The sequence below is a fragment of the Phaenicophaeus curvirostris genome, chromosome 9 (assembly GCF_032191515.1).
Source record: "Phaenicophaeus curvirostris isolate KB17595 chromosome 9, BPBGC_Pcur_1.0, whole genome shotgun sequence".
NCBI lineage: Eukaryota > Metazoa > Chordata > Aves > Cuculiformes > Cuculidae > Phaenicophaeus > Phaenicophaeus curvirostris.
The window spans coordinates 31,827,535-31,853,422 of record NC_091400.1 but is presented as its reverse complement, the minus strand read 5'-3'; the positions used below and the strand labels follow the sequence as shown (position 1 = coordinate 31,853,422).

Below are 25,888 nucleotides of genomic sequence, written 5' to 3'. Positions count from 1 at the left end.
AGTGCTGGTCCTGACATCCCTGTAGGATGCACTGAATCAAAATGGGAATGGTTAGACTTGATGATCCAGTGGGTCCTTTCCAACCTAGTGAGTCTATCATTCTATGAAAACGTCACAGCGCTAGTGGCGACGCCTTGGGAGGTGTTGGCTCTGGCGTGCCAGCTCTGTTTGAGTGTCATATTGGTCACGTTGGTGGCGTGATAAATTGTCACTAGCAGTTGTCATGGTGGTAAACGATGGGAAGGGTGCTGAATGGTCCTGCTAACTGTCTCCTCATTCTCACCCCACTCTTGTTCTTTAATGTTGTTTGCTGCAGGGATGTCACTAGTGCTATCTCTGGTATCCACATCCAAGCTGTTTGGGTTTCTTTTCCCCCTGTGCTTTGTCCTTCCCTGACAACCTCTGAGCTGTGCAAAAACCCAAAGAAGCCTGAAATATAAAATATTTTTAAGTTTTATATTGTTTTTATTTTATTTTGAAAACAGCTAGCATGAGGTGAAATGGAAAAAGGATATCTGCGTTTCTAAGTGCAACATCAAAGCCAGCCTCTGTAGACTAAAAGCTGACAGCCAGGCAGAGCTGGTGAGGTGCGGTGCAGCGATGGCCAGCTGGGTTTCATGAGCCACTTCACAGAAGAATCACAGAATCACAGAATAACCAGGTTGGAAGAGACCCACCGGATCATCGAGTCCAACCGTTCCTATCAAACACTAAACCATGTCCCTCAGCACCTCGTCCACCCGTGCCTTAAACACCTCCAGGGAAAGTGACTCAACCACCTCCCTGGGCAGCCTCTGCCAGTGCCCAATGACCCTTTCTGTAAAGAATTTTTTCCTAACGTCCAGCCTAAACCTCCCCTGGCGGAGCTTGAGGCCATTCCCTCTTGTCCTGTCCCCTGTCACTTGGGAGAAGAGCCCAGCTCCCTCCTCTCCACAACCACCTTTCAGGTAGTTGTAGAGAGCAATGAGGTCTCCCCTCAGCCTCCTCTTCTCCAGGCTAAACACCCCCAGCTCTCTCAGCCGCTCCTCATAAGGCCTGTTCTCCAGCCCCTTCACCAGCTTTGTACTTGCACCCATCTTCCCACTGACGCCTGCTCCCAGCCGGTGTCATCCCTCTCCAAACGTGTGTAATCCCAGGCGATGCATCCACATGGCAAGAGCCTTCCCCGCAGCAACAAACACTGTTCGCTAGCACAAAGCAGCCTATTTGTTAATGGAATCTGTGAGGCACAGGGGTCAGGAAGGTGACGTGGCTGTGTCCAGCGCAGCCCTGCGATGTGGCGCCCGCAGCTTGCACGCCTGCCTGAGCAGAGTGAGGCAAAACACCCTCGTTTCCACGGCACCAGGGTTATACAATATCCGATGCCAGAGATAGCTGGAGAGTCCTGAGGTGACGTTCCAGCTCCCTGCGCTGCTCTGGCTGAGGCAGCAGAGGTGCAAACAGGCACAACTAGTGAGAGGAGGCTGCAGCCACCACAGGCTTTTCCTGGGTTTGTGGCCGTGCCACCGCGCGTCTGGGACAGTGCCCGCTGGCAGCTGTGACCGACGCCTGGGTAGACTTCGCGTTGCCTTGTACCAGAGGGTGTCTTGTCATCACATTGCCGTTTGAAGAATCCACTTTTCGCTTGCTCTGTTCTGCAAAGCAAGAATCTGTGGATCAAGTAATTCCTAAAAATAATCAAGGAGAAAAAGATCTGGCTGCTTCCGAGACAGCCCAGTCTTCTCCAGGCCCTGTATCCTTCCTCAGCCCTGAAGTCACCCAGCGGTAGGCATGTATGTTGCTTTCCTACTGCAGTTTGCAAAAAGGTCGTTAGTGGGAGGAAGCCTAGACAGCAAATCCATAATACATCTTCCACATGACATGTTTGTGTAAAGACTATGAAGTTCTTGTTTGCTATAAAGAGTAAAATGATGCAGTGCCGTTACAGCATAGGCGAAAGAAACAACTCCCGAGAGGCTACAGCTCAGTCCTGTAAGCTAGAGGCATGAAGCCAAGCTTTCTCTTTCCTTTATGAAATCTCCTATCAGTGTCCTGCAGTTGTCTCCAGCTGCCCAGAATGAGAGTGGCAGTGAAGTCCCTGTGGATGGGGATGTCCATTATAGTCTTATGTGCCCTTTTAGGAAGAAGTATTTTACTAATTACTTGTGACTGCTGCAGATGTATCTTTACTCGATGTTATTAACCCAAGCTGGCTCTCTGACAAATTAGGACTGCAGGCTGGACCCTCTAGAACATCTCCCTGCTGTATTCTTCGCCTGGTTTTCCTTTACCACATTATCTCTACCCGGACTTTGCTGGCCTCTTCTCCCAAGTGATGGGGGACAGGACAAGAGGGAATGGCCTCAAGCTCCGCCAGGGGAGGATCAGGCTGGACATTAGGAAAAAAATTTTCACAGAAAGGGTCATTGGGCACTGGAACAGGCTGCCCAGGGAGGGGGTTGATTCACCTTCCCTGGAGGTGTTTAAGGCACGGGTGGACGAGGTGCTGAGGAGAACGGTTTAGTGTTTGATAGGAATGGTTAGACTCGATGATCCGGTGGGTCTCTTCCAACCTGGTTATTCTATGATTCTATGATTCTTGTTTGCGGTCTTCTGCCAGACAAAATCCATGCTGTGTGTCCTGCGTCTGAAGGTAGCACTGCTTTCATTTTTGATTCCCTGCCGTCGCTGCCATTTCACTGTTTGTACAGCTTGTAAATACCAGGGGTGGCTTTGCAAGGGGTGCTCCTTGGAGGCTGACAAACCCTCCGTTAGAGCTCGAGACACTCGGGTGGAGAAGCAGGTGGTGCTTGTGGCAGACGTGATCGATAGACACAGGATGGCTGGTTTTGCAGGGTGTGCGTTCTCAGCATCGCTGCAGGGGTTCCTCTTCGTCTGGAAGCAGGAGCAATGTCCCGAGGTGAACCGCAAGACTGCTTCTGCCCATCGATGCAACGAAAGCTTGCTGTGGCTTGTGCCAGCAGAAATTTATTTTCGCATCTATTACCGTTTATGCATTAGGGCTAAATTAGCTGTTTCCTGCTCAAATCCTTCCTAGCTCTTACCTGTGAATTTTTTTCAATACTCAGTTCTAACAACAAGATCTGCACGCACCACCACCCACCCCCCTGCCTAAGCCACAAATACAAACTTGTTTCTAGGTCTTTGATTAAGGAGACCTTTTCATGGACTAACATATGCTGTCTGTTGAGTGGCAGATGTCTCTGAATCAAACCCTGACACTTGAGTTCAGAATGACCAAGCTAATTATGGGGTAAGGAGACAGAGAGATAAAGATTTTTGAGGGGAGGAGGAGATGTTGCAGCATGGGAGGTGCCCACATTCTGCAGGAGTCTCATGGACTCTTCACAAGGAAAACAGGGGGAGAAGGAGAGGGCAGAGCTGGGTTAGGTGGTGTGGCTACAAAGAAACCTGAGCTACGTGTGTTATTGAATTTCTTAAAATATCATCCATCTGTGAGGACAAAGAACAGAATATTTTAGCACTTGATCAGATTAATAATTGGAAATCTGATTATTGTTTTTCTAGCGTTACCCCTAAGAGAAACCCCAGTTCAGCTGTGAGCCACCCAAGAGGCCGTGGTGTCTACCTGCCCTCTGTGCCAGCCGTGCAGCCAACACCAGACTGCTGGTCTAACGTGGCTGACATTAAAAAGTCTTATTTTTTAAAGGAAAAAAGCTATGCCCTGCTCTGCTAATGTTAAATATAAATTTCGCAGTGGCTTAAATATGTCCAGCATTTGGATCTTTTTTTTGTTCTGACAAGCTGTCGTACAACACACTCCCACAAGCTGATTAATTGAACCAGGAGCATGGGGTGTTTCAGCATCAGATGCAGGATTTGGTAACAATAAAATTGAAGCTACGTTGGACATCAGAGTCATCTACAGGTCCTTAGAAGCTGAAGTTTATGAGTTTGGGATATTCTGTTAATGCTCATGGTTGGACAATCCAATTAGAAACCACTTAATGTCATAAATGATAAGGAACAATGTTCTCTGTTCTTATGAAATTATGAACGTATCAGCATGATACAGCAAATATTCCCTAAGACCTTTTATAATAGTTTATTAAAGTAAATATTGTCTGGGCTTACCCAGAGCATTATGGGGTGTATCCCTTTTGTTACTCTAGGCAGCACCATAATTCAATGATGTTAGCAAAAGGAGATTTTTCTCCTTTTCTTCATACAATGGATTTCTTCTTGTGGGCTTGATCAGCATTCAGAGAAGTCTGAAGTTCATGACTTCCTATTTAAGTGTCTGTGCACTACTTAAAACAAATCTGTGTCTCATAGGAATTAGACAGACACAAATCCAGAGAAGCTGTACTGGGCACAGTTGTATTTAGATTTTTCTGTGGTGAATACAGGAGCAGGCAATGGAGATTTTCTGTGTTTCAGCAATGAATTAAAAATGGAACATAATATATAAACAGAGAGTGATGCAGCCAGTATGCAATTAAATAACAGAAACTGTTGTGGTTATGTTAGATTTATAATTCTGCCACAGTCAGAGAGAGTTACTGCCTGTGTTGTGCACATGAAGTCAGTGGCAGCACCTGGACACCAGGCAAGGGACAGAAACTTCTCACAAGCCAGACTTACTAGTAGGTGTCTTTCTCATTGATGAGCACATGATATGATTTTATTCCTCCCGGTTTTTCTGCCTGCCTTTCTCCTTTGAGACTGCCCCACTTTCAGATTTCCTATTTTCAGTTCTAGGAATTGTGTGGATGTTTGCCTTGTTTCGCAGATAAACCATCTTGATGGATTATGGAGACAGGCAAAAAGAGGATGTGGGAAAAGTTGTTGTTGTGGAATAGACCTTTAGAGGTGGATCTGAAAGATTGTGTGGATGGTTGGGTATTTCATGTGACAAGGTCAGGGAGACCATGAGAGAGCATTCCTTGGTACTTCTGCTTGGGATGGAGTCTCCTCCCTCCCATGATCACTGTACTGTCCAGCTTCTGGCTGCCCTGACACCTCTGTTGGTTTTATTTCTATTTCTATTTAATTTCTATTTCTGTACTGTTTCTATTTTGTGTGGCTTCTGAGTTTGTGCAACCTCTGCATCAGCCTCTGAGCTCCTTTTCCCGTGCTGCTGTGGATCCTGGCCTTTGATTCCTGTCCCCAGGCTGGTGAGCATGTCCTAAGTGGTAACTCAGTAGTGATGCGGTCCAGGGATGCCACTTTACTGTTGCGGAACTGAATCTGAAAAGTAAAACAGGATTTTTATTTGTGTCACCCAGATCTGTGGAACTGGGATCTACTGGGAGACCAGTGATGGATGGATGGATGGATGGATGGATGGATGGATGGATAGATGCATACATATTAAACAAACAGAGCTTATGATGGTTATTAGGTGCTGCCTTCCTTTTGTGAGTCATTAGCTCCCAAGGGAAGAAGCACCAACATTATGGACTTGAACTGCATGCTATTTCTTAAACTGTGGAAAGAGCCAGGTGCCCCTTCGTGCCTGTTTGTCCTTCAGAAGCAGCAGGAAACGTTGCTGACATAAGATGGCATTTTGCAATAGGGCAGTGGTTTTCTAGGCAGCCTTTATTCATAAACTCTTACTACCTGTTAAGCAAATTAGCCTTTCAGTCTCACTACCTAATTGTGTTGTAAAAGCTATGCAATTTGTTCAATTAATTTAGCCAGGTTGGCTTCATTCCTGGTTATTTATAGTGTTGCTTAAAATCATTATGTCTGACCATGTTCCTCACAAAATCTGAAGATCCTGGAGTTGTTTGCTGTAAATACAGCTAAGTGTTTCAGATACACCTTTCCTTTTTATGCAGTGGTTCATGTCCGTAAGTGCTACTAAATCCTTTACTCAGCCTGGTGCTGCTGTTTGTTCATCTGGATGGTATGTGAACACTGTGACATCTTTGGTTAGAAAATAGCCAGAAATGTCAAATTGCAACATATTGGATATTTTATCAGTATTTTCATTCTGTTACTGGCTGGAAAAAGCTTTCTGAAAAATTGACCTGTGTTATATAGAGTACTTTACGCCATTAGGAAACATTTATGGAAACCAGCAATGTGTATTTCTTGCACAAAGGATCCTGCTTTCTCCAGTTTCTCAGAAGCTTGACATTTGTCTGGCTTCTCTCTGGCGATTAATTAATTCAGCCAAGTGCAGTACAAATGTTTGTACAGGCACAGAAAACCTTGCTTTGCCACAGTGGGTGAACTGGCTGACTCCCTTGGATGCAGGGCTTAGCCATGCGTGTGAACATCCCTTGTTTTGGAGTAGAGCAGGGCATGTCCTACCCAGCGTCCTAGAGATCCCGCTGCTGTTCAGAAACAGAAAAAAATCCTAATGTGTCCAAGCACACTATCAGCAGAAGTTATGTGCTGGGATTTCTCTGCTTCTCATTTCATTCTTTGCCCAATATCGATGGATCTGGGGGGAAAGAGAGAGAAATGACTAGTGCTAATGCCTCTGCTGTATTACGCCTCTGTCACTTAGGTACCTGCTCTTTTTTCATCTCAGTTGCTGTATCTCTCTGCTAAATACTGATTTTGGCACTGAGGAAACTGCTTAGGGATGATTTAGTAGTGGACAGGTGTGGTTGGACTTGATGATCTCAAAGGTCTTTTCCAACCTAGGGATTCTATGATTCTATGAAACAGGGAAGCAAGGAACAGGCAGAGGGGAAGTTCAAGCTGCTTAGCCCTTCATGAGCAAAATGCTTCTGAGAAGATGGTGGTGAAATAAAGAACAAGTTTTGTGAGCAGCATATGTAAGCAAATTTGGTTTTCAGTGGATTTGAGTCCCTGAAGGGTGGTTTCCTCTCGTGTCTTTCCATTAACAACACTGCTGTCCATCCCCAGGGCACGATACGATAACTCTGCAGCGGTGTCGGTCCTGTTGGGGCAGTGAGGGGTCGTCAGATGCAACCTAGCAAGGGTCACCTGCTGAAGAGTTCTAGACATGTTTGTTAATATAATGTGGATAGCAAAAAGAATAACTGTTTCAATAGTCTCATAAAATTAGAGATCAAGGAGTGAAAACATTGATGAATTCTGAATTTAGTGTTTTCCATTTTCATACAAGCTGAACGTTTCTCTGAAATAAAAATTTAGCTATGGTATCACTTTGACAATTGCAAATAGGCTTTTCTGATGTTTTATACTTTTTTTATTCTTATTGTCACAGTTGCCATAAACTGTATTTTTTTCTGTATGACCAGTAATTCTATCTCCCTCAGGAAAACACTTTGGACGGTAAACATGTGAGATTTTTTTAAAGAAAGAAAGGAAAAGAAAGGGAAGTAACAGTATTTATTAAACAGAAGTTTTTTTTGTGTCTCTGCTTTTCACTCTCACCTCCCGTTTACTTACTATTTATGTACAAATTCCATCAAGAAGCCTTCTGTTAATGTTGTTCCCTCACAGAGTTGCAGTGATTGTCGTGCTATATTATTACTTTTGATCTAGAAATTCTTTCTAAAAGTAAGGGCTAAAAAAATCCTCTAAGTAAAGGGCGATGCAGTGTAAAATACATATCTGTTCCTATTCAGCAAATGGTGCAGTTAAACCAAACCATACTGAAGATTAAATAACAACCAAACCATTCTTCACAGCTGCCGTTTTGACAAGTGCCATTTAGCAAGGATGTAGGAGCTTTGTTTGGCCGCCACTCATCTTGTTATGAAATAGTGCCCAGCATGTGCTCGTTGCAGAGGTCCATGCGTCGTGCCTCATTCCGAGGCTCTCAGCTCTGCTCTGCTCTGCTCTCCCTTATTTCCTCGGTAGGGAAATATATTCGAGTGCAAACTTCAAGGAGGACACTTGCATAAGATGAGAAAAATAGATTTCAGCCCCTTGCTGTTATCTTTTGGCTTATCGGAGAGAATAAGATATGCAGGGCTGTTCCTGGGGAGAATAATCCAATTGGAGACCTTTTTCAACAGCAGGTCCTTTTCTGAGCGATGCCTCCAGGACTGAGGCAGAATTTAAGCTGTGGTCAAGCACTGCTGCTCGGCGGCAGCGATGAGCTCAGGTATTGATCTGCCCCTTCCCGATGCCCCCTGCCATTAATCCAGCGAGCACAGTTTGCTATAAAATCAATCTGCTTGCTATCGGTCATGCAGGGATGGACTGGGTAGGTACTGGCTCCTCTGGGGGGCCAGGCTGAAGTCACAGCGGTGACTCAGCTCAATAAGTGCTGTCTGCTCTTCATGGAGATGTGCATGATGATGGGTTGCTTGAGATATGGTGAATAACTCAGCAGCATTAATGAGTGGAGGCATGAAAGCTCTGTGGATGCCTGAATAGGAGAGCTGTAGTAGGAAGGTCCTCTTCTCTGCTGTTGAATGCCTGAATCATATTTCTTCATTCTGGTAATAAGTTATAATTTAGTGCTCTTTGGAGGATTTGATAAAAAGACTTGTGAAGCAATCTGTGGCTCCTTGGGAACAGGGTGGAGGCAGCCTCTTGACTGCTGGAGACCCATCTGCTCAGGCTCAGCTACTGGGGTGGCTGCAGTGACAGAGTAAGGAGACCAGCCGGAGAAGAGGGAGGGGAGTTGTCCGTGACCAGGCTTGTGCAGAGTCCCTGTGCTCCCCATCTGGAAGGGACCTCCATCTCCCCAGCCATTTACAGCTGTCTGTTCCTGGAGACATGGCTCTCGCCAGCCAGCCAGGACAGAAATCAGTCATTAGAAGAACTGCAAAAGATTCCTTCAGGAGAAGAAACTCAGTGTATTTTGTAATTTAAGTTCCTGCATATGCAGAGGTTGGTATTGGAATTAGAGGAGACACCTCCTTAAGGCGCTGCTGTGACATTCACTTTCTTGTTTTTTCTAAAGGAATTATCAACAATGGTCACAATGAAATTCATCAGTCGTTAACAGAGTTGTGTTAGGCATGCTACATTTGTCTTAACCACAAATTATCATTAATCCTCTCCCTTCCAAGGTGATATTTTCACGCTGACAATGCTATTCATGTACTCTGATAGTTCCTTAGTATGGATTCTTGGTGGCCCTCCAAATGTGTTGTGTTCTGTTGAGTGTTGGATGTGTAGGACAAAGGGAAAATAAAGCTATTATAAGTTTGGTCAGGTCCTACAAAGGTCTAGGTTTGAACTCCCCTTTTTCTCAAGGGAAATATACTAGGGATTTTATAGCAATATTGAAAAGCAGATGTGAACAGGTGGGTCTATAGTCTGGCCAAACTTCTCTCCAGCAGAGTTACTGCCTTTAAGCCTGGAGAGTGGTGCTGCGGTTGATGGGGAAATTAATACTGTGTACAACAAGCACAGTATGTGCACAGAGGTATTTGCTGTAACAACTGTTTATAGGGATCCTGATTTCTGACAGCCAGCTGGCAAACCCAACAGCCGATACTAAAGTTTGGGAGGTTTTCATAGCTCTGGCATATTAGCTGGTTTGTGTGAACTGAAGTGAGCTTTGCTGGGAGTCACTTCACAGTTTGCTGGCATTTTAGGCACGGTTTCTTTGCAATACCTTGGGTCTGGTGCTGAGAAACAAGGTCTCCCAGTATAGAAGACCTTCCCTAGAGGAGATGCCTACCAGGGCAGGTCCCTTTGTAGCAGTTTGGTGGTAAACACATCAGTACAATGAAGCGAGCTTCTACAAATGAAAAGCTAAGCATTTGGTTTCAAGTGGCATTAATTCCTCCTGAAGGTCTTGCACTGTGAAACACAAGTATCCTCTTCTTTCTTCGTTGAGAAGCTATACCTATGATTATTTACTTCAGCACAGAACGGAAATTTTGGTGCCTGGGAGGCACATTGTGGCAGCAACACAAACAAAGACGTTGGGCCACATCGCTCTCAATGCCATTGCCCGGCAGTGCCATTTCAAGATGAGTGATGAGGTTTTTTGAAATAGCACAGTGAGTGTTCTTGCCTTGGGATCAGGAAAAGCTTCAACATTAATTTACGTTCAGAGATTAAATAAAGCCCTCCGTTCTTCTTTGGAAATAATTAGATTTCTCTCTCTTCCCAGGTTTTATCAAATATATAACTAAAAAAATCATTTTGTCTGCCTCTTCGACCAGCATGTAAAACATCACAGAATGTAATCATGGCTGTAATGAAAGATGACTCGAAATACAAGACTTATAATGTCTGTCAACCAGAGGGAGACGTGCTTTCCACATTTTATTCAGAAAAGACTTGCTAACTGTAGTCATATAGAGGGGTCCTGATGCTCATGTAAATCCATACTGCTGAGCTGGAGTTAATGGTGGATCTAGGTTTAGATCCATCCAGAGGCAGAAAGGAGTCACAGTCTTCAGGGATTTCTGCAGGTTAATCTGATTTTTCGTCATTCTTCTTTGAATAATATTAAAGCCAGAAAAGCACAGCAGAGATAGGAGCATGTGATTAAAACTACACAAAAATTTAGATGCCTAACAGCCTTTCCGTAGGAAGCATGACAGCTCCAGGACACATCTCCCTCTTTGTTTTCCTCCTTGCTCTCAGCAGAGCTGTCTGTACAGTGGGAAACACAGTTCCTGTCCACTTTGAAACCTCCCAAGTGACAGTCTGCTACTCTGTGTCCTCAAGGTCAGCAAATCCAGGCCATGCCACATCGAAGACACGTGCTCAAAGCAGTGCCCAAAGGATGATCCAAAATAACCACTTTTGTTCTTGTTATTGTTCTAAAATTTATTAAAAAACATCAGATTTTGAGACTGACTATAATTTCTATCAAACAATGAACCTATACAGCCGGCATGCAAGAGGGGACAGGGTAGAGAATGGGGAAAATCAAAAGTGAAGTCTCCCTTTTTGTTTCTTAGGTTTATATACTGTCATTTCTCTAGCTTTTCTTTGTTTATTTGGATTAATCTCTCTCATGAGGTAAAGAAATCTACATGTTTTTTTGGAGCTGCAAGTCAAATAATCATCCATATGCAAAATTTGATTATAGAAACATCTGTTTAACGTCTGTTGAAACATTATTTTATCAGCATAGTGTTAAAAGGAACTGCATAATCTGAAGCATCTGAAATTGCTTTAAATCATAGGATTCAGAGCATGTAGATAACATTTTGCATCCCCCTCCCTCCCCCCATGAATTCTTGCAGGAATATTGGCAAATATTCCATGATAGACACCAACTAGAGGAACTTGGCTCCTTGCTTGCTGTGTGCAGGTGCCAATAAGGAGAGCTTTTCCTGACATAGTTTCAGTGTGCTGGTTGCGTGCCATATGTGTCAACAGCAAGACAGAAATAAGGTTCATTCCAAAAAAAAAATACACACGCAAGCCTAGTTTTGGATGTATTTTGAGCGTGTTCCCAGCGATATCTGTGAGTTGTGTTTCACTTTCCTGGTACGTAGAGGGCTGACCATGCTCGTAGAATCCGTACAGGTCTGTTGAACTTCAAGGAGGTCTGCAGATTTGCAGGAGTTGAGAACGTGAATACAGTCTGAAGACTAGGAAGGGGAAGTTAACGATGTATGGTGTGCTGAGGTGTGATCTCGAACAGCAGGTTTTATTCTAGGTCAGAAGAAGTTTTCATCTCTAGTGTAAGCAACTGAGAAAGGGATATTTAATGGAAGTGTTGACATGACCTGAAAACACTAACAGGCTTGCTATGAATAAAAGTTTTATCAGCTTCTGTTACAACTTGGCTGCAGCAAACAGCAGCACTGAATTAAAGAGATTTTAATCATTTATGGGTGTTCTGACAAACCAGTCCTTCATCAATCTTGTGATAGAGCATAACTTATCAGCAGGGAAAAAGTAGTCCTAAGACTCCATGAAGAATACCTTAAAGAGTAAATTGTGTTTGGAATAGAAAACAAAATCAGCTCTTGAAGATGTGAAGGAATATTTGTTGAGTTGGTAACCTTGTACTTAGAGCATGGCTCCTGAGGACTGCAGTTATTTTCCATTCACTGCAACTTTACACCTTTTGATTTGTTTTATACCTGAATAGCTAGGTTCTGGTTTTGACCTTTGCATGGGAAAGGGAGACTGTATTATTACAACAGCTGTTGCTACTCTTAGAGATGTGGCTATAAAATGGTCCCAGCTGGCCAAAACCGTTAACTGCAGAAAAGCTGCAGGTGCCTCTGGATGCCAGGTGCCCAAGCCTGGGTGCAGCCCTGCTGATGTGCACAGCATGGACCCTCTGTGTGGGATGGAGATCAGTCATACAGAGTTGGTGTGCCTGCTGCCATGCCCGTCTGGAGGCATTTGCAGAGAACAGCAGAATAGCAGCAGTAGGCATCTGTTCATGCCATGTGTCCCCAGTCTGTGAGTATCAGCATCTCACCTGGGCTGGTTGTGGAAAGAAGTTGGAGCAGTGATGCGAGGCTCTGGAGCGAGTCCAGAGAAGAGCAACAAAGCTGGTGAAGGGGCTGGAGAACAGGCCTTATGAGGAACAGCTGAGAGAGCTGGGGGTGTTTAGCCTGGAGAAGAGGAGGCTGAGGGGAGACCTCATTGCTCTCTACAACTACCTGAAATGAGGTTGTGGAGAGGAGGGTGCTGGCCTCTTCTCCCAAGTGACAGGGGACAGGACGAGAGGGAATGGCCTTAAGCTCTGCCAGGGGAGGTTTAGGCTGAAAATTAGGAAAAACTTTTTCACGGAAAGGGTCATTGGGCACTGGCAGAGGCTACCCAGGGAGGTGGTTGAGTCACCTTTCCTGGAGGTGTTTAAAGGATGGGTGGATGAGGTGCTGAGGGGCATGGTTTAGTAATTGATAGGAATGGTTGGACTCAATGATCCAGTGGGTCTTTTCAAACCTAGTGATTCTATTCTATGATTCTGTGGTTACACCTAGAGGTGTCTGTTGTTCTGAGGACCACAACCGCATGGGTGAGCATCCAGACGTGGGGAGGCTGGTGTGAAAGCCTTGGTCCTGAGCAGCACCTTTGGCTAGACCCAGTTCAGAGGCATGGCCGAAAGCTGGAGAGATGTGGAAAGGCAGAGGAGTGCTGTTGTCACAGCCAGCAGCCACCCGCGTGTTTGTGTCACCAAGCCTGGTTCATCAGCATGGCATAATACTGAAGATTGCTGTGCAGATTGGCGCTGGGACCAGAGCTGCAGATGTCCCATTCTTTTAAATGGGTCTTTGTGTGCTGGAGATAATAGTTGGGAAAAACATTGCCAGAGACACTGCTGTCAAAACTGTTCCCAGAACAAAGTTCTGGTTAAATAAGCTGCGTAATCAAGCAATGAAGGTTTCTGATTGTTTCAAAGTATGTTTTTATTCAGGATCAGACAGTATTATAGTAATGTGTCCCCACTGAGCGTGGGGTGTCATGCGTAAGTTGCGTATAATTGCGGTCCTGCTCCTGAGACTTTGCCTCTGGCTGCGGTGGCACAGCCTCCCCAGGGTGTCTTGGCTGCTGGGGCTGTCACAGCAGCCGTGGGCTCACAGCAAGGTGCCATGAGGTCATAGAATCACTAGGTTGGAAAAGACTCACAGGATCATCAAGTCCAACCATTCCCATCAATCACTAAACCATGCCTCTCAGCACCTCATCCACCCATCTTTTAAGCACCTCCAGGTCCCTCTGAAGAGTGCCAGACCCATTGTCTGCTGGGCTGCCAGCGTCGTCAGAGAAGCTCTTCTAAGGAATGGATCTGAAATTTTCCGTCTTCCCCAGAATGCCATCCAGCAGGACCAGCCCTAATGGGACGGTGAGGGGCTACACAGGCTCCTGTGATGCTGGCTGCCTTTACCATTTCCAGGCTCTTGTGCTCATTGAGCTAAGCAACTGTGGAGTGGGAACGCCTTTGAGGGACCAGCATCCTTGAGATGCTGGGTGCCACTTCTGGACCTGTTTTTGTAGGGTGACTGCTCCTGGGGGGTGGGGGCACCTGTGATCTGCAGCCCCAGCCCTTTCTTCTTAGATAAGCTGATTTTACTGTCCTGTGTATCAGGTAATTATCAATTTACTTTTTGTTCGTAATTCATACTGCCCAAGGCACACAGCTTTATGCAGCCCATAGCTGCACTACCAGCTGTGCTCGAGGGAGCACATCTGTCTGTCTGTCCTTCCTGTTTGCTCATTTCTGCATCTTGGGAGAGGAGAACATCTACAGAGCCTGGCAGTGTTGTCAGATGCCCAGGATCCAGCTGTCAGGTCATTGCTTTTGTCAGAATCAACACGACTATTGCCTTTTTGAGAACACATTTGATTAGTTAAATCTAATTTGATTAATTTGAGGTGATTTCTGGTGGAGGTTTTCAGCAGTTCACACCTGATACTACCCATAAATCGTGCTATTGTGGGTTTGTAGGAGGTGCTGTTGTCCTTGGGTTCTCACAAGGTAGTAGCTGGGAGCCAGCATGGTAGTTTTGGGGATTGAAGGAGGTTTGACCAAGGGAGTGTCCCCATGGGAAAGCAGAAGGTGCTTAGGCACAGGCCACTTGCAGTTGCTGGTGGCCCTGAAAGAATCATGCCCCTGCTGAGTGTAGGGCCATGCTGGTGGTTCATGGTCATGGCGCTGGTGGAGTTGCCAACCCTTTATGTTCACCCATGCCTTGGCTTGTACGGAGAGCTGCAGGGGATTGCGTTGGTCCTGGGGTCCTTTCTGATCAGACACAAAGGTCATGGACAGGCCTGTGGAAAGGAGGTAGATAGTCCCAACAGAGCTTCATCCAGCTGCCCACCATGGCTCACATGGTTAATGAATCCCTGACACTTTAATTCTATCACTGCAAATACTCCTAGGAAGAAGCTTTAAGCTTTGCTGTCTTGGCTATGCCTAAAAAAAAAAACCCAAAAAGGATTAGCTGGTTTTATCCTTAATGTTTATGAGAACTATGGAACAAGTTCATATTATCTTTTTAATTACAAGTGTTACACAGCTGCTAATTACCAAGCAAAGATTGTATTACTATCAGTGCTGTCATAATACAAAATGAATAGGAAGAGTGCTTATAAATGACAGGGTAACTGATACTGCATCCTGTGCAACTGTGATACTGTAGCCCTATCAAATGCCTCCAGTTTCACTTCAGAATAACAAGATCCCTTTTTGTTACTTAACTGATAGCAGCTGAGAAATGATTTTAGTTTTTTTTATATCGTTGGCAAGATTCTATCTGCAGCTCTCGGTACGGAGCCGCTCTCAAACAGCAAAGCAGAGGGGGTCTCAGAGGTGCTGGTCCATGCCGTGCCCATTTGCCCTGGCATCGTTCTGCCCACTGCAGCATTAGCATTAGTTACCTAATAAAGTCCTCTCCAACTCTTCTTTAAAGGCTGCATGACAGTAATTTCTCTCCAGCAGATCATACTCATCTGCTTTCTAAAGAATGGAAACACTCAGAGGAGTGAATAGTTTATTGTCTTGTTTTAACAGGTGAGCCCTTAGAGGAAATCTTGTCTAAAGGAGATGGACTTGTTAAAAATCAATGTGGAGCTTATTCTTTCAGCAATAGAACAGCAATGCATAGTTTACAATAAACCCTTTCTTACCTGCTTTGCTGCCTGTATTTGCTCAACAAACACTCTCTGGTTTGCAAGAAACCAGTAAAATGGCAGTTCTTGGCAGTAGTGGTCAAGTCTGTTCCCAAAATATCTTTGTGCTACTGGCTTGTCTTTTATAACTTCTCTGACCTTTCTTGACCCTCTCTGACCTTCTTTGACCTTCTCCAACCTTCCTTGATCTTCTCTGGCTGTACCTGTTGCTTTGTGCTCAGCAAACATTGCTGTCTGTGAGGAGTTTGTCCCATCTCTCTCTGAACTGGTGCATTCCTTTGGTCTCCATGGTTTCCTGAGGCAGTGAGCGCCTTTAGGAACGCTGGGTGAAAAACCTTTCCTTTTACTCATTCTAAACTCCCTGCTGGGTGATGGTACTTGCTGCCTTCAGTGGTGTGCTCCGAGTGGTTCCCTTTTCGCTTTCCCCAGGGCACTCACGATTTTATGCGCTGCCGTCATCTCCTCATCTTTGTCTCTTTCTTCCATGCAGAAGACCCACAGCTTTGGAACATTGAGCTGATTAAAGAACCGCATTCTCAGCATGTTGGTGCATTCCAGATTTTAAATTAATGACTTCCAACAGGACTCCTTTTCACAGGAACGTGCTCGTCAGACTAGACACAATGCAGTCTTGTAGACAGACAGTGATTTAGGATTTTGGAGTTCACAAAACCCTACGGAAACCTGCAGGGAAAGGTGCTCCATTTTTCCCCAAATCCCTAGTCCCTTGATGTCTGATTTTGGCCTGGTGCTCCCAGACCTCACTGCCTGTTGATGTGCACGTGGCAGCCGTTGATACTCATCACATTCCATGTTTCCTTCCGTCGACTTGGCTTCATTCTCTTGCTGGGAACCCAAGTAACTTTCAGATTTGCAGTTAGGTACAAAGTTTGGCAGGTTACAGCATTTCTAGTATTCTGTTCCCCAAATCTCTTTGTTCTATCACTTTGTTTGAGCATTTATGTGTAAAGAAGTGATAAATGCTGTTGTCAAAGGCATGTGAAGGCCTGATTCTCTATCAGATGCAAAAAGAAGGAATGCTGAAGGGACGGCAGGAGGATGTGCTAGGGGAGGGTTAGGTTGGACATTAGGAAGAGGTTCTTTGCCCAGAGGGTGGTGAAGCACTGGAACAGGGAAGCCAGGGAAACAGTCACAACTCCAAGCCTGACAATATTCAAGAAGCATTTGGACAATGTCTTCAGACACACAGTGTGAATGCGGGGTTGTCCTATGCAGGGACAGGAGATGAACTCGATTCTTGAGGGTCCCTTCCCACTCAGGACATTCTGTGATTTTTATGATCCTTCATGCAGCTACTCCCATGCTGTCCCCTGTAGTGGAGATTCTTTTCTCCAGGCAATCCCAAAGCCTACTGGTGCTTTTGGATGCCATGGACAATTTTATGTGTATGCTTCACATTTCAAGTTTAAGCTTTGCAAGTAAAATTATAGATACTGGGGAAAATGAGGAGGGATTTGACCTCAGCAGCCTGACAGGGGGGAACGAGTCCTGCTGGTTCCTCGCCTCAGCTTGTGTCTCAGTGGAACCCAGTGCTGGGAAATAGTGCTGGTGGCCCCAGCAGACATGGTGACTGCTAGGGCTTGCTGAGCTTGTGCAGCAGAAACACTGCAGGCTGAACAGGGTTTTTGCACAATACTTCATGTCTTCTGTGCTGCTGTTTTCAGATGGAGACAGTGCCTGGTCCTAAGCCACCAGTGCAGGAGGTAGTTTATATCAGAAGTGACTGATGTTTTCTTTGCTGGGTAAAAGCTTAGGGACGGATTCTGATTGTGCTTTTGCTCATGACAATTCCTCATGACTTCGTTTAGGTTAGTTTATTTTTGAGAGCTGTAAGCTGCTGCTCTGGGTGATTAATAGCTGGAGAACATTGCTGGGATCAAATAAGCTCTGCTGGAGCAATCGATGCATCATCCCAGAGTCACAGCCATTTCCAGAATGACCACTTACAATAGCAGGGCTTTTCATTTATGGAGAAAGGGAAAGATAGAGATTTTTTTTAACCATTTCAATATCTAACTGTATTTGTAGGTTTTCCACATTGGGTGTCCAGACATAAATACCCAAGGGAAGTCAGCAGAAGCTGGAGGAGAAATCAATATATGTGGGCAAGGTGCAACCACTGCAAATAAGCATTTTTGTAAACTAGAGCAATGTGTGGCTGTGATTAGCTATCGTGTAGATTAAGGTATTTGATGTTGTTTGTAGGGCTTGCTAATGTTAAGCCTTGACTCTACTCTAAAATCCAAATAAGCAAAATCCAGCTTTGCACACTGAAACTTCCTGACGGCTCTCAGCCGATGTCAATAAAGTGTCTGTGTATGTAAGGATTACAGTGCATTTGTCTTGCCTTTCAAAGGCAGAAGCCACTGAGAAATTCAAGGAGAAAACCTACTGGTAACAGTTCAGGAGCAAAAGGAAGATCACCTGAACCCAGCCATGGGTACTTGCATCAGATGTGATGCTAACATCCTGCAGAGGACAGGATCACGAGTGCCTTAATTTAAGGTGACATCTGCATTTGCAGAAGGAAAAAATAATCCTTATGCAGCCAAGATCAAACAATCTCCAGTATTTATCAGCTCTGCAGATCCTGCCTAGAATGCAAACTACTTGCTTTTGTTTGAGCCCAGGCAAATTGTGCTGCCCCTTTATAATTAGTTTGAGATAAGTCAAGACATGCTATTAAATGATTAGATGACCTTTCCTCTGAGTGGGGATTTCAGCCCGTTGGATTCCTGCGGAGTCAGCAGGAAAAAGAGTTATTAGATTTCTAAAGGAGGAAAGGCAAAGTCTGCTTAGGAGGGAGCAAGCAAAAATTTAGACAGTTGGGGAAAGTGTCCTAAATTAACCAGAACAAAAAAAAAAAAACCTTCCAAGAAAAGATATAATGTCTGAGCACCCTGGACACCAGAAAATGCCCAAATCCCAGCTCTCTATTTTTATGCTAACTTACATAATGCTTGTGTGGAAAGTAGCAATAACTCTTATAAGAAATAGTGCAATTAGTGGTGCAGGGCAATAAGTACCTAAATAATTCCTGGCAGGTAATGGACTTCTTTTCTGCTTTTGATGCTTAGTCCATGATGTGATGGTGAATGCTTTGAACCTACAGAAAAAGATTTATCCTGAGGCTTTATCCTAAGGTTAGGTTTGTGTGAGAGTCTCTGTGGTGCGAATGCTTCCTACAGAAAGAGTAAGATTTGTCCCTGCAAATTACAGTCGTGGTGTGAGTGGTAGGAGAAGACACACTGGTCAAAAGTCTAGGTTCTTCAGGGATGTTCTACTTATTTAGTCCCAGTAATAATTTTGTGTATTTGGTTTGGTTTCTAAAGCTTAAATTGTGTCTGATATTTGAAATTCTTAATGTGTTCCCTGGATCAGTTGGAAGCTCGTAAAAATAGCTACCACCAAGCTGACTCCAGGACAGTGGTTCAGAGCCGTGCCATCATTCCAGAGGCTACTCTTCATTTATTCTTCTCAAATTAAAGCTGGTCCCTTTGTCTTCCTCTTTGATTTTCATATACTACAGGAAAACCATGTGAGCTTTGGGTGCTGTGCCTTGTTTCCATGTGGTGTCCATTCGCCCCATGGGAGAACTGCTGGAGCAAGGCATAGCACAGCACAGCATGGCATGACTAGGTGGATTCCTCCAGGTACCTTGTGTGGCTGTGATCTTACAATCATAGAATCACTAGGTTGGAAAAGACCTCTAGGATCATCGAGTCCAGCTATTCCTATCTGCCACTAAACCATGTCCCTGAGCACCTTGTCTACCAGTCTTTTAAACACCTCCAGGGATGATGACTCAACCACCTCCCTGAGCAGCCTCTGCCAGTGCCTGATGACCTTTCAGTGAAAAATTTTTTCCTGGTATCCAGTCTGAACCTCCCCTGGTGCAGCTTGAGGCCATTCCCTCTTGTACTGTCACCTGGGAGAAGAGCCCAGCTCCCTCCTCTCTACCACCTCCTTTCAGGTAGTTGTAGAGAGCAATAAGGTCTCCCCTCAGGCTCCTCTTCTCCAGGCTAAACAACCCCAGTTCCCTCAGCCGCTCCTCATAAGACCTCCAGCCCCTTCACCAGCTTCGTCTCTCTTCTCTGTACGTGATGGAGGGATGCAGCCCTGTGCCCAGTGCTCTGCAGGATGCCAGGCTCCTGCTGCAGTGGTTCCTCTTGGCTTCCTCTTCCTGGTCTTTTCATCTGTTTTCATGCCTTCCTCTCTCATAGATTGTCAGGACAGTTTAAACAGGTGGATTTACTGTCTGCTTAACTGAGAGCAAGATGATTTGGCACCGGGAAACTGCAGGGATGGCTTTGCAGGGAATGAGTTTGGGAATGTTATCTGAGTGGAGCTGCGTGATAGCAGGGGTGGCGCAGAGCAGCGCTGTCAGGAGAGGCAGCATCTCCTGAGTGCTCATGAGAGTCAAACGAAGTCACGTTAACTCCTTGACTGCTCCTGCTGATGAAAACAAACTTTGTGCACTAAGTAGAGAGGTAGCTGCACACCGCTGATCATGTATTGCCATTTTAATGGTAACTCTTACCTTAAAGAGAGGTATTTCAAATCCAAGAGTCAGTGTTCCCCACTTGCTACTTTTTTGATATCACCTAGGTCAATGGTCTTTGTGAGTCCCTTCTAAATTAATGAGGTAGCTGGGGCTGTTGGGGGAAGACTGAGCTTGTCCCAGATTCAGATGACAAGAAGCTGCCAGCTATGGTGACAATACAGGCATTGTCATTGTCTGGGGCCTCATAAAGTGAGATCGAACTGGGAGATGTTAAATGCACATCCCATGTCCTGAATCACAAATGCACACTCCAAACCCTTTATGCTTTTAATGCAATAAAAGCAAAGGCAGCTGTATACAAACCATTTGGCAGCAGCTGAATGTTCAGGGTATCTGGGACTCTATTAAATCTTTCATGTGCCATGTCTTGAGCAATATACTACCAGCTGATGCCTGCCTTCTGCTTCACAAATCTGGCAGCATTACATACAATTTTTTCTAATGGCTGTATTTAACTGCTGAAAATTTCCTTTGTGTGGTGAGGGACCGCATTATGCAGAATGAAGACAAAGTAGTCTCTTCTTTCTGCATTCTTGTGTTGCTTCGCAAGAGCTGCTTGAAAATGGGTTGACATTAATTTAGAAAAAAACTCTTGATTTGTTATCAAGTAGATGTTTATTCCTTCCCCAGGAACAGATGCACTAATGGAGATGCTCAAAAAGGAAAAGATAGATGTTGGGGCACTGATGGTTGGGAGGCATTTCTGTAACCGGGGTATTTTATGTAGGATTCCTGTCTGTGGCAGAGGATGCAAGTGGCTGAGCCTGGCTGGGGCAGCATTGACACCAGTCCTGACGTTGGTTTGACTTGCATTAGATCCCTGCCAAGCACCGTATTAACATGATCATTAACTATTAGTGGCTGTGGTGGTTATAGTGGTATGGAAAGAACCTACGTGGGGCACCGTCGAAGTGCCCTCTCACCCCAGTCGCCCCATCGGTTGCCACCTCATGCTTCCCATGGACACTGGTGAGACACCTCCTGCTCATCTCCCATTGCTTCCGCTTCCACCCTGGTATTTGGGGAGGCTTGGCTGGAAGAAGGACATTTCCATCCATGCCCACATTGGTGTTCTTTTACAGAAAACAGAGAACAAAAATTCCCAGAGCGCTTGAAACTGGCATTGCTTTGTATGTAGGTGATGCTGTTCCATTTCAGAAAACTATTTATTATGATTACAGAGTACAAGAAGTTTTCAACATTTTCTCATTTATTATACTAGGTTTCCATTTTCCCTGCAGAGGAACAAGAAGCAAATGACATAAATATAAAATGCAGTGCCTGTTAAGATATTTCAAGTCACAATCTAAAAAAAAAATAAAAATTTTAGAAATTAATGAGCTTCCAGCTGTAATGGGAAATAAATTGAAATCGGTAAAGAATGTTGTTTGGTGCCAGGATGGCTGTTACTCAGAGGTTTGTTTTTAGAGAAGTTTTATAGCAATTACCATGTTTTAAAGAGATATTGTTAGGTCTTTTCTACTCAAAAAATTTATAAAATATAAAGTTGTTTTTGCTGGGTTTATTGAATGTACAACCAGTTTACTCTGCTTTAGGCAGGAGTTGGATCCTGCTGGTGCTTTGCATTGTGGTAGGTGGTTCATTATTATTTATTATTAAACTTGCACAAAGCAAGGACTTTACCTTATGTTTTTGTGTTATGAACAGTCCCAGACAGCTGTAGCTGATGGGCTCTTGCACGCCCACAGGCATCAGAGGGGACCATGCCAGCCAGAGGACAGTGATGGGGACACTCCTTCTCACCAGATAGCTTAGAGGTGTGCAGGAGCACAGACTGGTCCTGCCTTGGCGTCGCTGCCAGCACAGGACATGGCTCTCAAGGGTGAGCAACATGTGCTTGCTGGTACTCCTGCAGTAGTCTTCTTGGACTTCAGTAAAGCCTTTGACACAGTTTCTCACAGCATTCTGCTTAGGAAACTGTCAGCCTCTGGGCTGGACAGGTAGACACTCTCCTGGGTGGAAAACTGGTTGGCTGAAGGGCCCAGAGAGTGGTGAGAAATGGAGTTAACTCCAGCTGGAGGCCAGTGACAAGTGGTGTCCCCCAGGGCTGAGTGCTGGGTCCAGCCCTGTTCCATGTCTTTATCAATGACCTGGATGAAGGCATCGAGTGCACCCTTAGCAAGTTTGCGGATGACACTAATCTGGGTGGAAGTGTGGATCTGCTGGAGGGTTGGGAGGCTCTGCAAAGGGATCTGAACAGGCTGGACCGCTGGGCTGAGACCAATGGGTTGAGGTTTAACAAGGCCAAATGCTGGGTCCTGCACTTGGGACACAACAACCCTGTGCAGCTACAGACTAGGAGAAGTCTGGCTGGAGAGCTGCCCGGAGGAGAAGGACCTGGGTGTGTTGGTTGACAGCGACTGAACATGAGCCAGCAGCGGCCCAGGTGGCCAAGAAGGCCAATGGCATCTTGGCTTGTATCAGAAACGGTGTGACCAGCAGGTCCAGGGAGGTTATTCTCCCTCTGTACTCGGCACTGGTGAGACCGCTCCTGGAATCGTGTGTTCAGTTCTGGGCCCCTCACCACAAGAAGGATGTTGAGGCTCTGGAGCGAATCCAGGGAAGAGCGATGAAGCTGGTGAAGGGGCTTGAGAGCAACTCTTAGGAGGATCGGCTGAGGGAGCTGGGGTTGTTTAGCCTGGAGGAGGCTGAGGGGAGACCTCATTGCTCTCTACAACTACCTGAAAGGAGGTTGTAGAGAGGAGGGATCTGACCTCTTCTCCCAAGTGACAGGGGACAGGACAAGAGGGAATGGCCTCAAGCTGCACCAGGGGAGATTCAGGCTGGACATCAGAAAAATTTTTTTCACGGAAAGGGTCATTGGGCACTGGCAGAGGCTGCCGAGGGAGGTGGTTGAGTCACCTTCCCTGGAGGGGTTTAGAGGATGGGTGGGTTGCATGCTCAGGGACATGGTTTAGTGATTGACAGAAATGGTTGGACTCAATGATCCTGGAGGTCTTTTCCAACCTAGTGATTCTGTGATTCAAGAAGTGAACATTTAACGTGAGGTCTGAGGTGCACCTGGAGTTATTGCAATACATAATTTTCCATTCGTACCATAATTGTAATGACGACTGCAAAATAATCTCCGTAATTTCAGTGTGCATCACTAATTGGGATGTTTTTATCAGGCTAATGATAACCACCTATTATTTTGTCACCTTCTTGCTGTAATGTGTCCTTGATGATATTATATTGTATGCCATTAGCACTTGCAAATGGGTATTAATGGCAGTATTTCAGAAGTGTGGAAGAGTTTGGTGGCTCCCGTCTGTCTGCAATGTTTTCTGCCATCCACAGCAACAAACCTTTGCTTGCTCCCGTGCTGTGTAGACGTGACCAGCTCTCTGCCACCCCCAGGTCAGCCTCCCTGCACCGCTCCAGAAGAAGGCTGCGTGACCAAACTGCCAAATTATTTCTCTTTCAAAGAAAATACATCCAGCATATTATAATCATAGGCATGTCCGATAATTAGGAGAGGATAGATGTAATTATACGAGATGTAGAAATTTCATTAGTTCATTTAAAAATGGTTACCTTAAAAACTAATTAGCTCCTTTAAATACAGTTACCCTTGTAATTAAGGTGTCATTATGACTCAGAAGAACCAAGGGAGGCACGCTAAAGGCAGTGCTGGTTGGAAACCTGTGCCAGCCCTGCAGAGTGGGGTGCGAGGGCCAGGTGTCGGGTTATCCCACCTGTCCCAGGGCTGCCGGCTCTGAGTCCCAGAAAGTGGACGGCTGCAAGCAGCCGGTGGGAAGATGTTTCACAGGAGGACAGACCCACCGTGGCTTCCTCCTTGCCCAGTCATGAGAACAGGCTGTCCAAGCCCACGCGATGGGGAGCAGATCTGGCCAGGGGCAGGCAGCTTGGACTGCAGCATGGTCCACGCCTGGGGAAGGACACATCCCCATTCATGATGGTTTGCTACTCCAGACTGGGAGCCCAGGCTGGATGCGCAGGAAAGGCTCTGGGATGGTGAAACCCCAAGCAAGGAAAGTCTGTCTTGTAAGGATGAAGTATCGCTGCACTTCTAGGGGCACGGTGGTTGTTGTTGTTGTTGTTAACAAATTTACATCTTAATTGCTTTCTGCTAAAACAAACAGGATCATTTTGACCTTTCAGAGCACAGATATGTATACAGTAGATTAAGACCAATCTGCTGGAAGTTGGTGGCTGGCAGATACGAGCAGAATGGAGTCAAAGCTGGGAGAGAAGCTTCGTGATTGCCTGAAACCGCTCTCCATTCAGAACCAGGGAGTGTGAAGCTCTCTCCCACAGCTCCCAGACACTACTCCCTGCTGGAACGCTCTCCCTGTAGCTGGCCACCCCATCCTAGAGGAAGCTCTTATGTGGCTGCTCAGTTAAAGACAGCATGAGTGGGGAGGTGGAGTGCCCAAAACAGGAGTGCGTGGGCACTGCACTTGGAGCTTATGTTCCTAGGTCCCAAGTCACACCCCGGGGAATCAGTTATATTTGATAGTGGGGTGGAAGTGCTGAGTGACGTGGGGCTCTGCCTGGTAAAGCAGGAAGTGAGGAGATGCAAGATATTACTAAATCTCTTCCCTCCCCTTCTGTGGTACTTTAGGTGTGTATTGTGCAGAAAAGAGACACTGAGAAGATGTATGCCATGAAGTACATGAACAAACAGCAGTGCATTGAAAGAGATGAGGTTCGCAATGTGTTCAGAGAGCTGGAAATCCTACAGGAGATCGAGCATGTGTTCCTGGTGAATCTCTGGTGAGTGTCTCCTCCCCTCTGCCTCCTGGGGCTACCTGCCCCATCCCCTGTGGGCCATGGACATCCCTGGGAGCATCACAGTGTGCTGCTACAATGGAAGTTCATGATAAGATGTAATGTGTTCAGGAATCATAACACATAAGATATCAAAATGTTATAGCATTAAACATTTTAAAACGTCTTAGCTTCTTAATTTCCATCAAAAACTTTGATGTGTTTGTGGGGTGTTTTCTACCAGCCTTCTTGTAAATGCCATTATCAAGTCTCTCCCAGGGGGCTCCCTGCCAATTTAACCATAAAATATTTTTGTAATATGATACGTTGTTCTGTGCAGTTTAACTAAGGTGTCTTGGGGCAGCATGATGCTCCTGGTGACTGCCATTAAAGAAATAGTCCATCTCATGTACATGGAGATACTGAGAACTTTGACAGTGTGTGGTCATCGGAATGAGATACTGTGTGGGGCCAATTTTTGTAGCAAATAACAGTTGGAAACATTAAAGAAACTAGCACTTTTAGACATGATGATTTATAAATTTTATTGATACAAAATCATACAATTATACCAAATATGTAGTGTTCTATGCAGTATTTGGTCCCTCTAAGGGATTCTGTCTTGCAGAGGCTGCCTAATAGTTTAGATAAACAGAACTGCTCTCAGCCATGGCCAGTGTGTTCAGTAAAGCATTACTGAAATAGTCTCTAGCTCAAGAAGTTTTACTGGGTGGTTTAAAGCTGTCCTGACCGTGTTTGGGTCTGTGCAGGTGGTTCCATACATGTACGCTGAGGGATGCTTGTAGGATGAGGGAATTAATATGGTGCTAGGGAAGCCAAGGAGATACACTGCATGTCATTTTTTTACTTTTACTGTCTAGACTGGATGCATTTCAAAAGCGTTACCAACTGAAGTTATTTGTTAGATTTCAACCTGTAGGAGTTTTTTTTTAAATTAGACCCTAAAATATTACTTAGTAACGAAGATAATTCTTGCCAGTGCACACACAATCAATTTACTATTGAGAAATTTGAAATGTGACTATTTCTTGTGGTCTGTTGCTGAAAAAACATTATGAGATCAGGTGTATGGCCTTTTGCTGGAGGACAACTAAGGGC

General features: G+C 45.2%; 1 protein-coding gene across 2 annotated transcripts in view; it reads left to right on the top strand.

Annotated features, from left to right (window-relative positions):
- Positions 1-25,888, top strand: part of STK32C (serine/threonine kinase 32C) — a 100,144-nt gene that overhangs the window by 61,122 nt on the left and 13,134 nt on the right. For both annotated transcript variants that reach the window (XM_069863388.1, XM_069863387.1), the window contains one exon: positions 24,624-24,775. In XM_069863388.1, the coding sequence (XP_069719489.1) occupies positions 24,624-24,775 (152 nt within the window). The remainder of the gene's footprint in view (positions 1-24,623; positions 24,776-25,888) is intronic.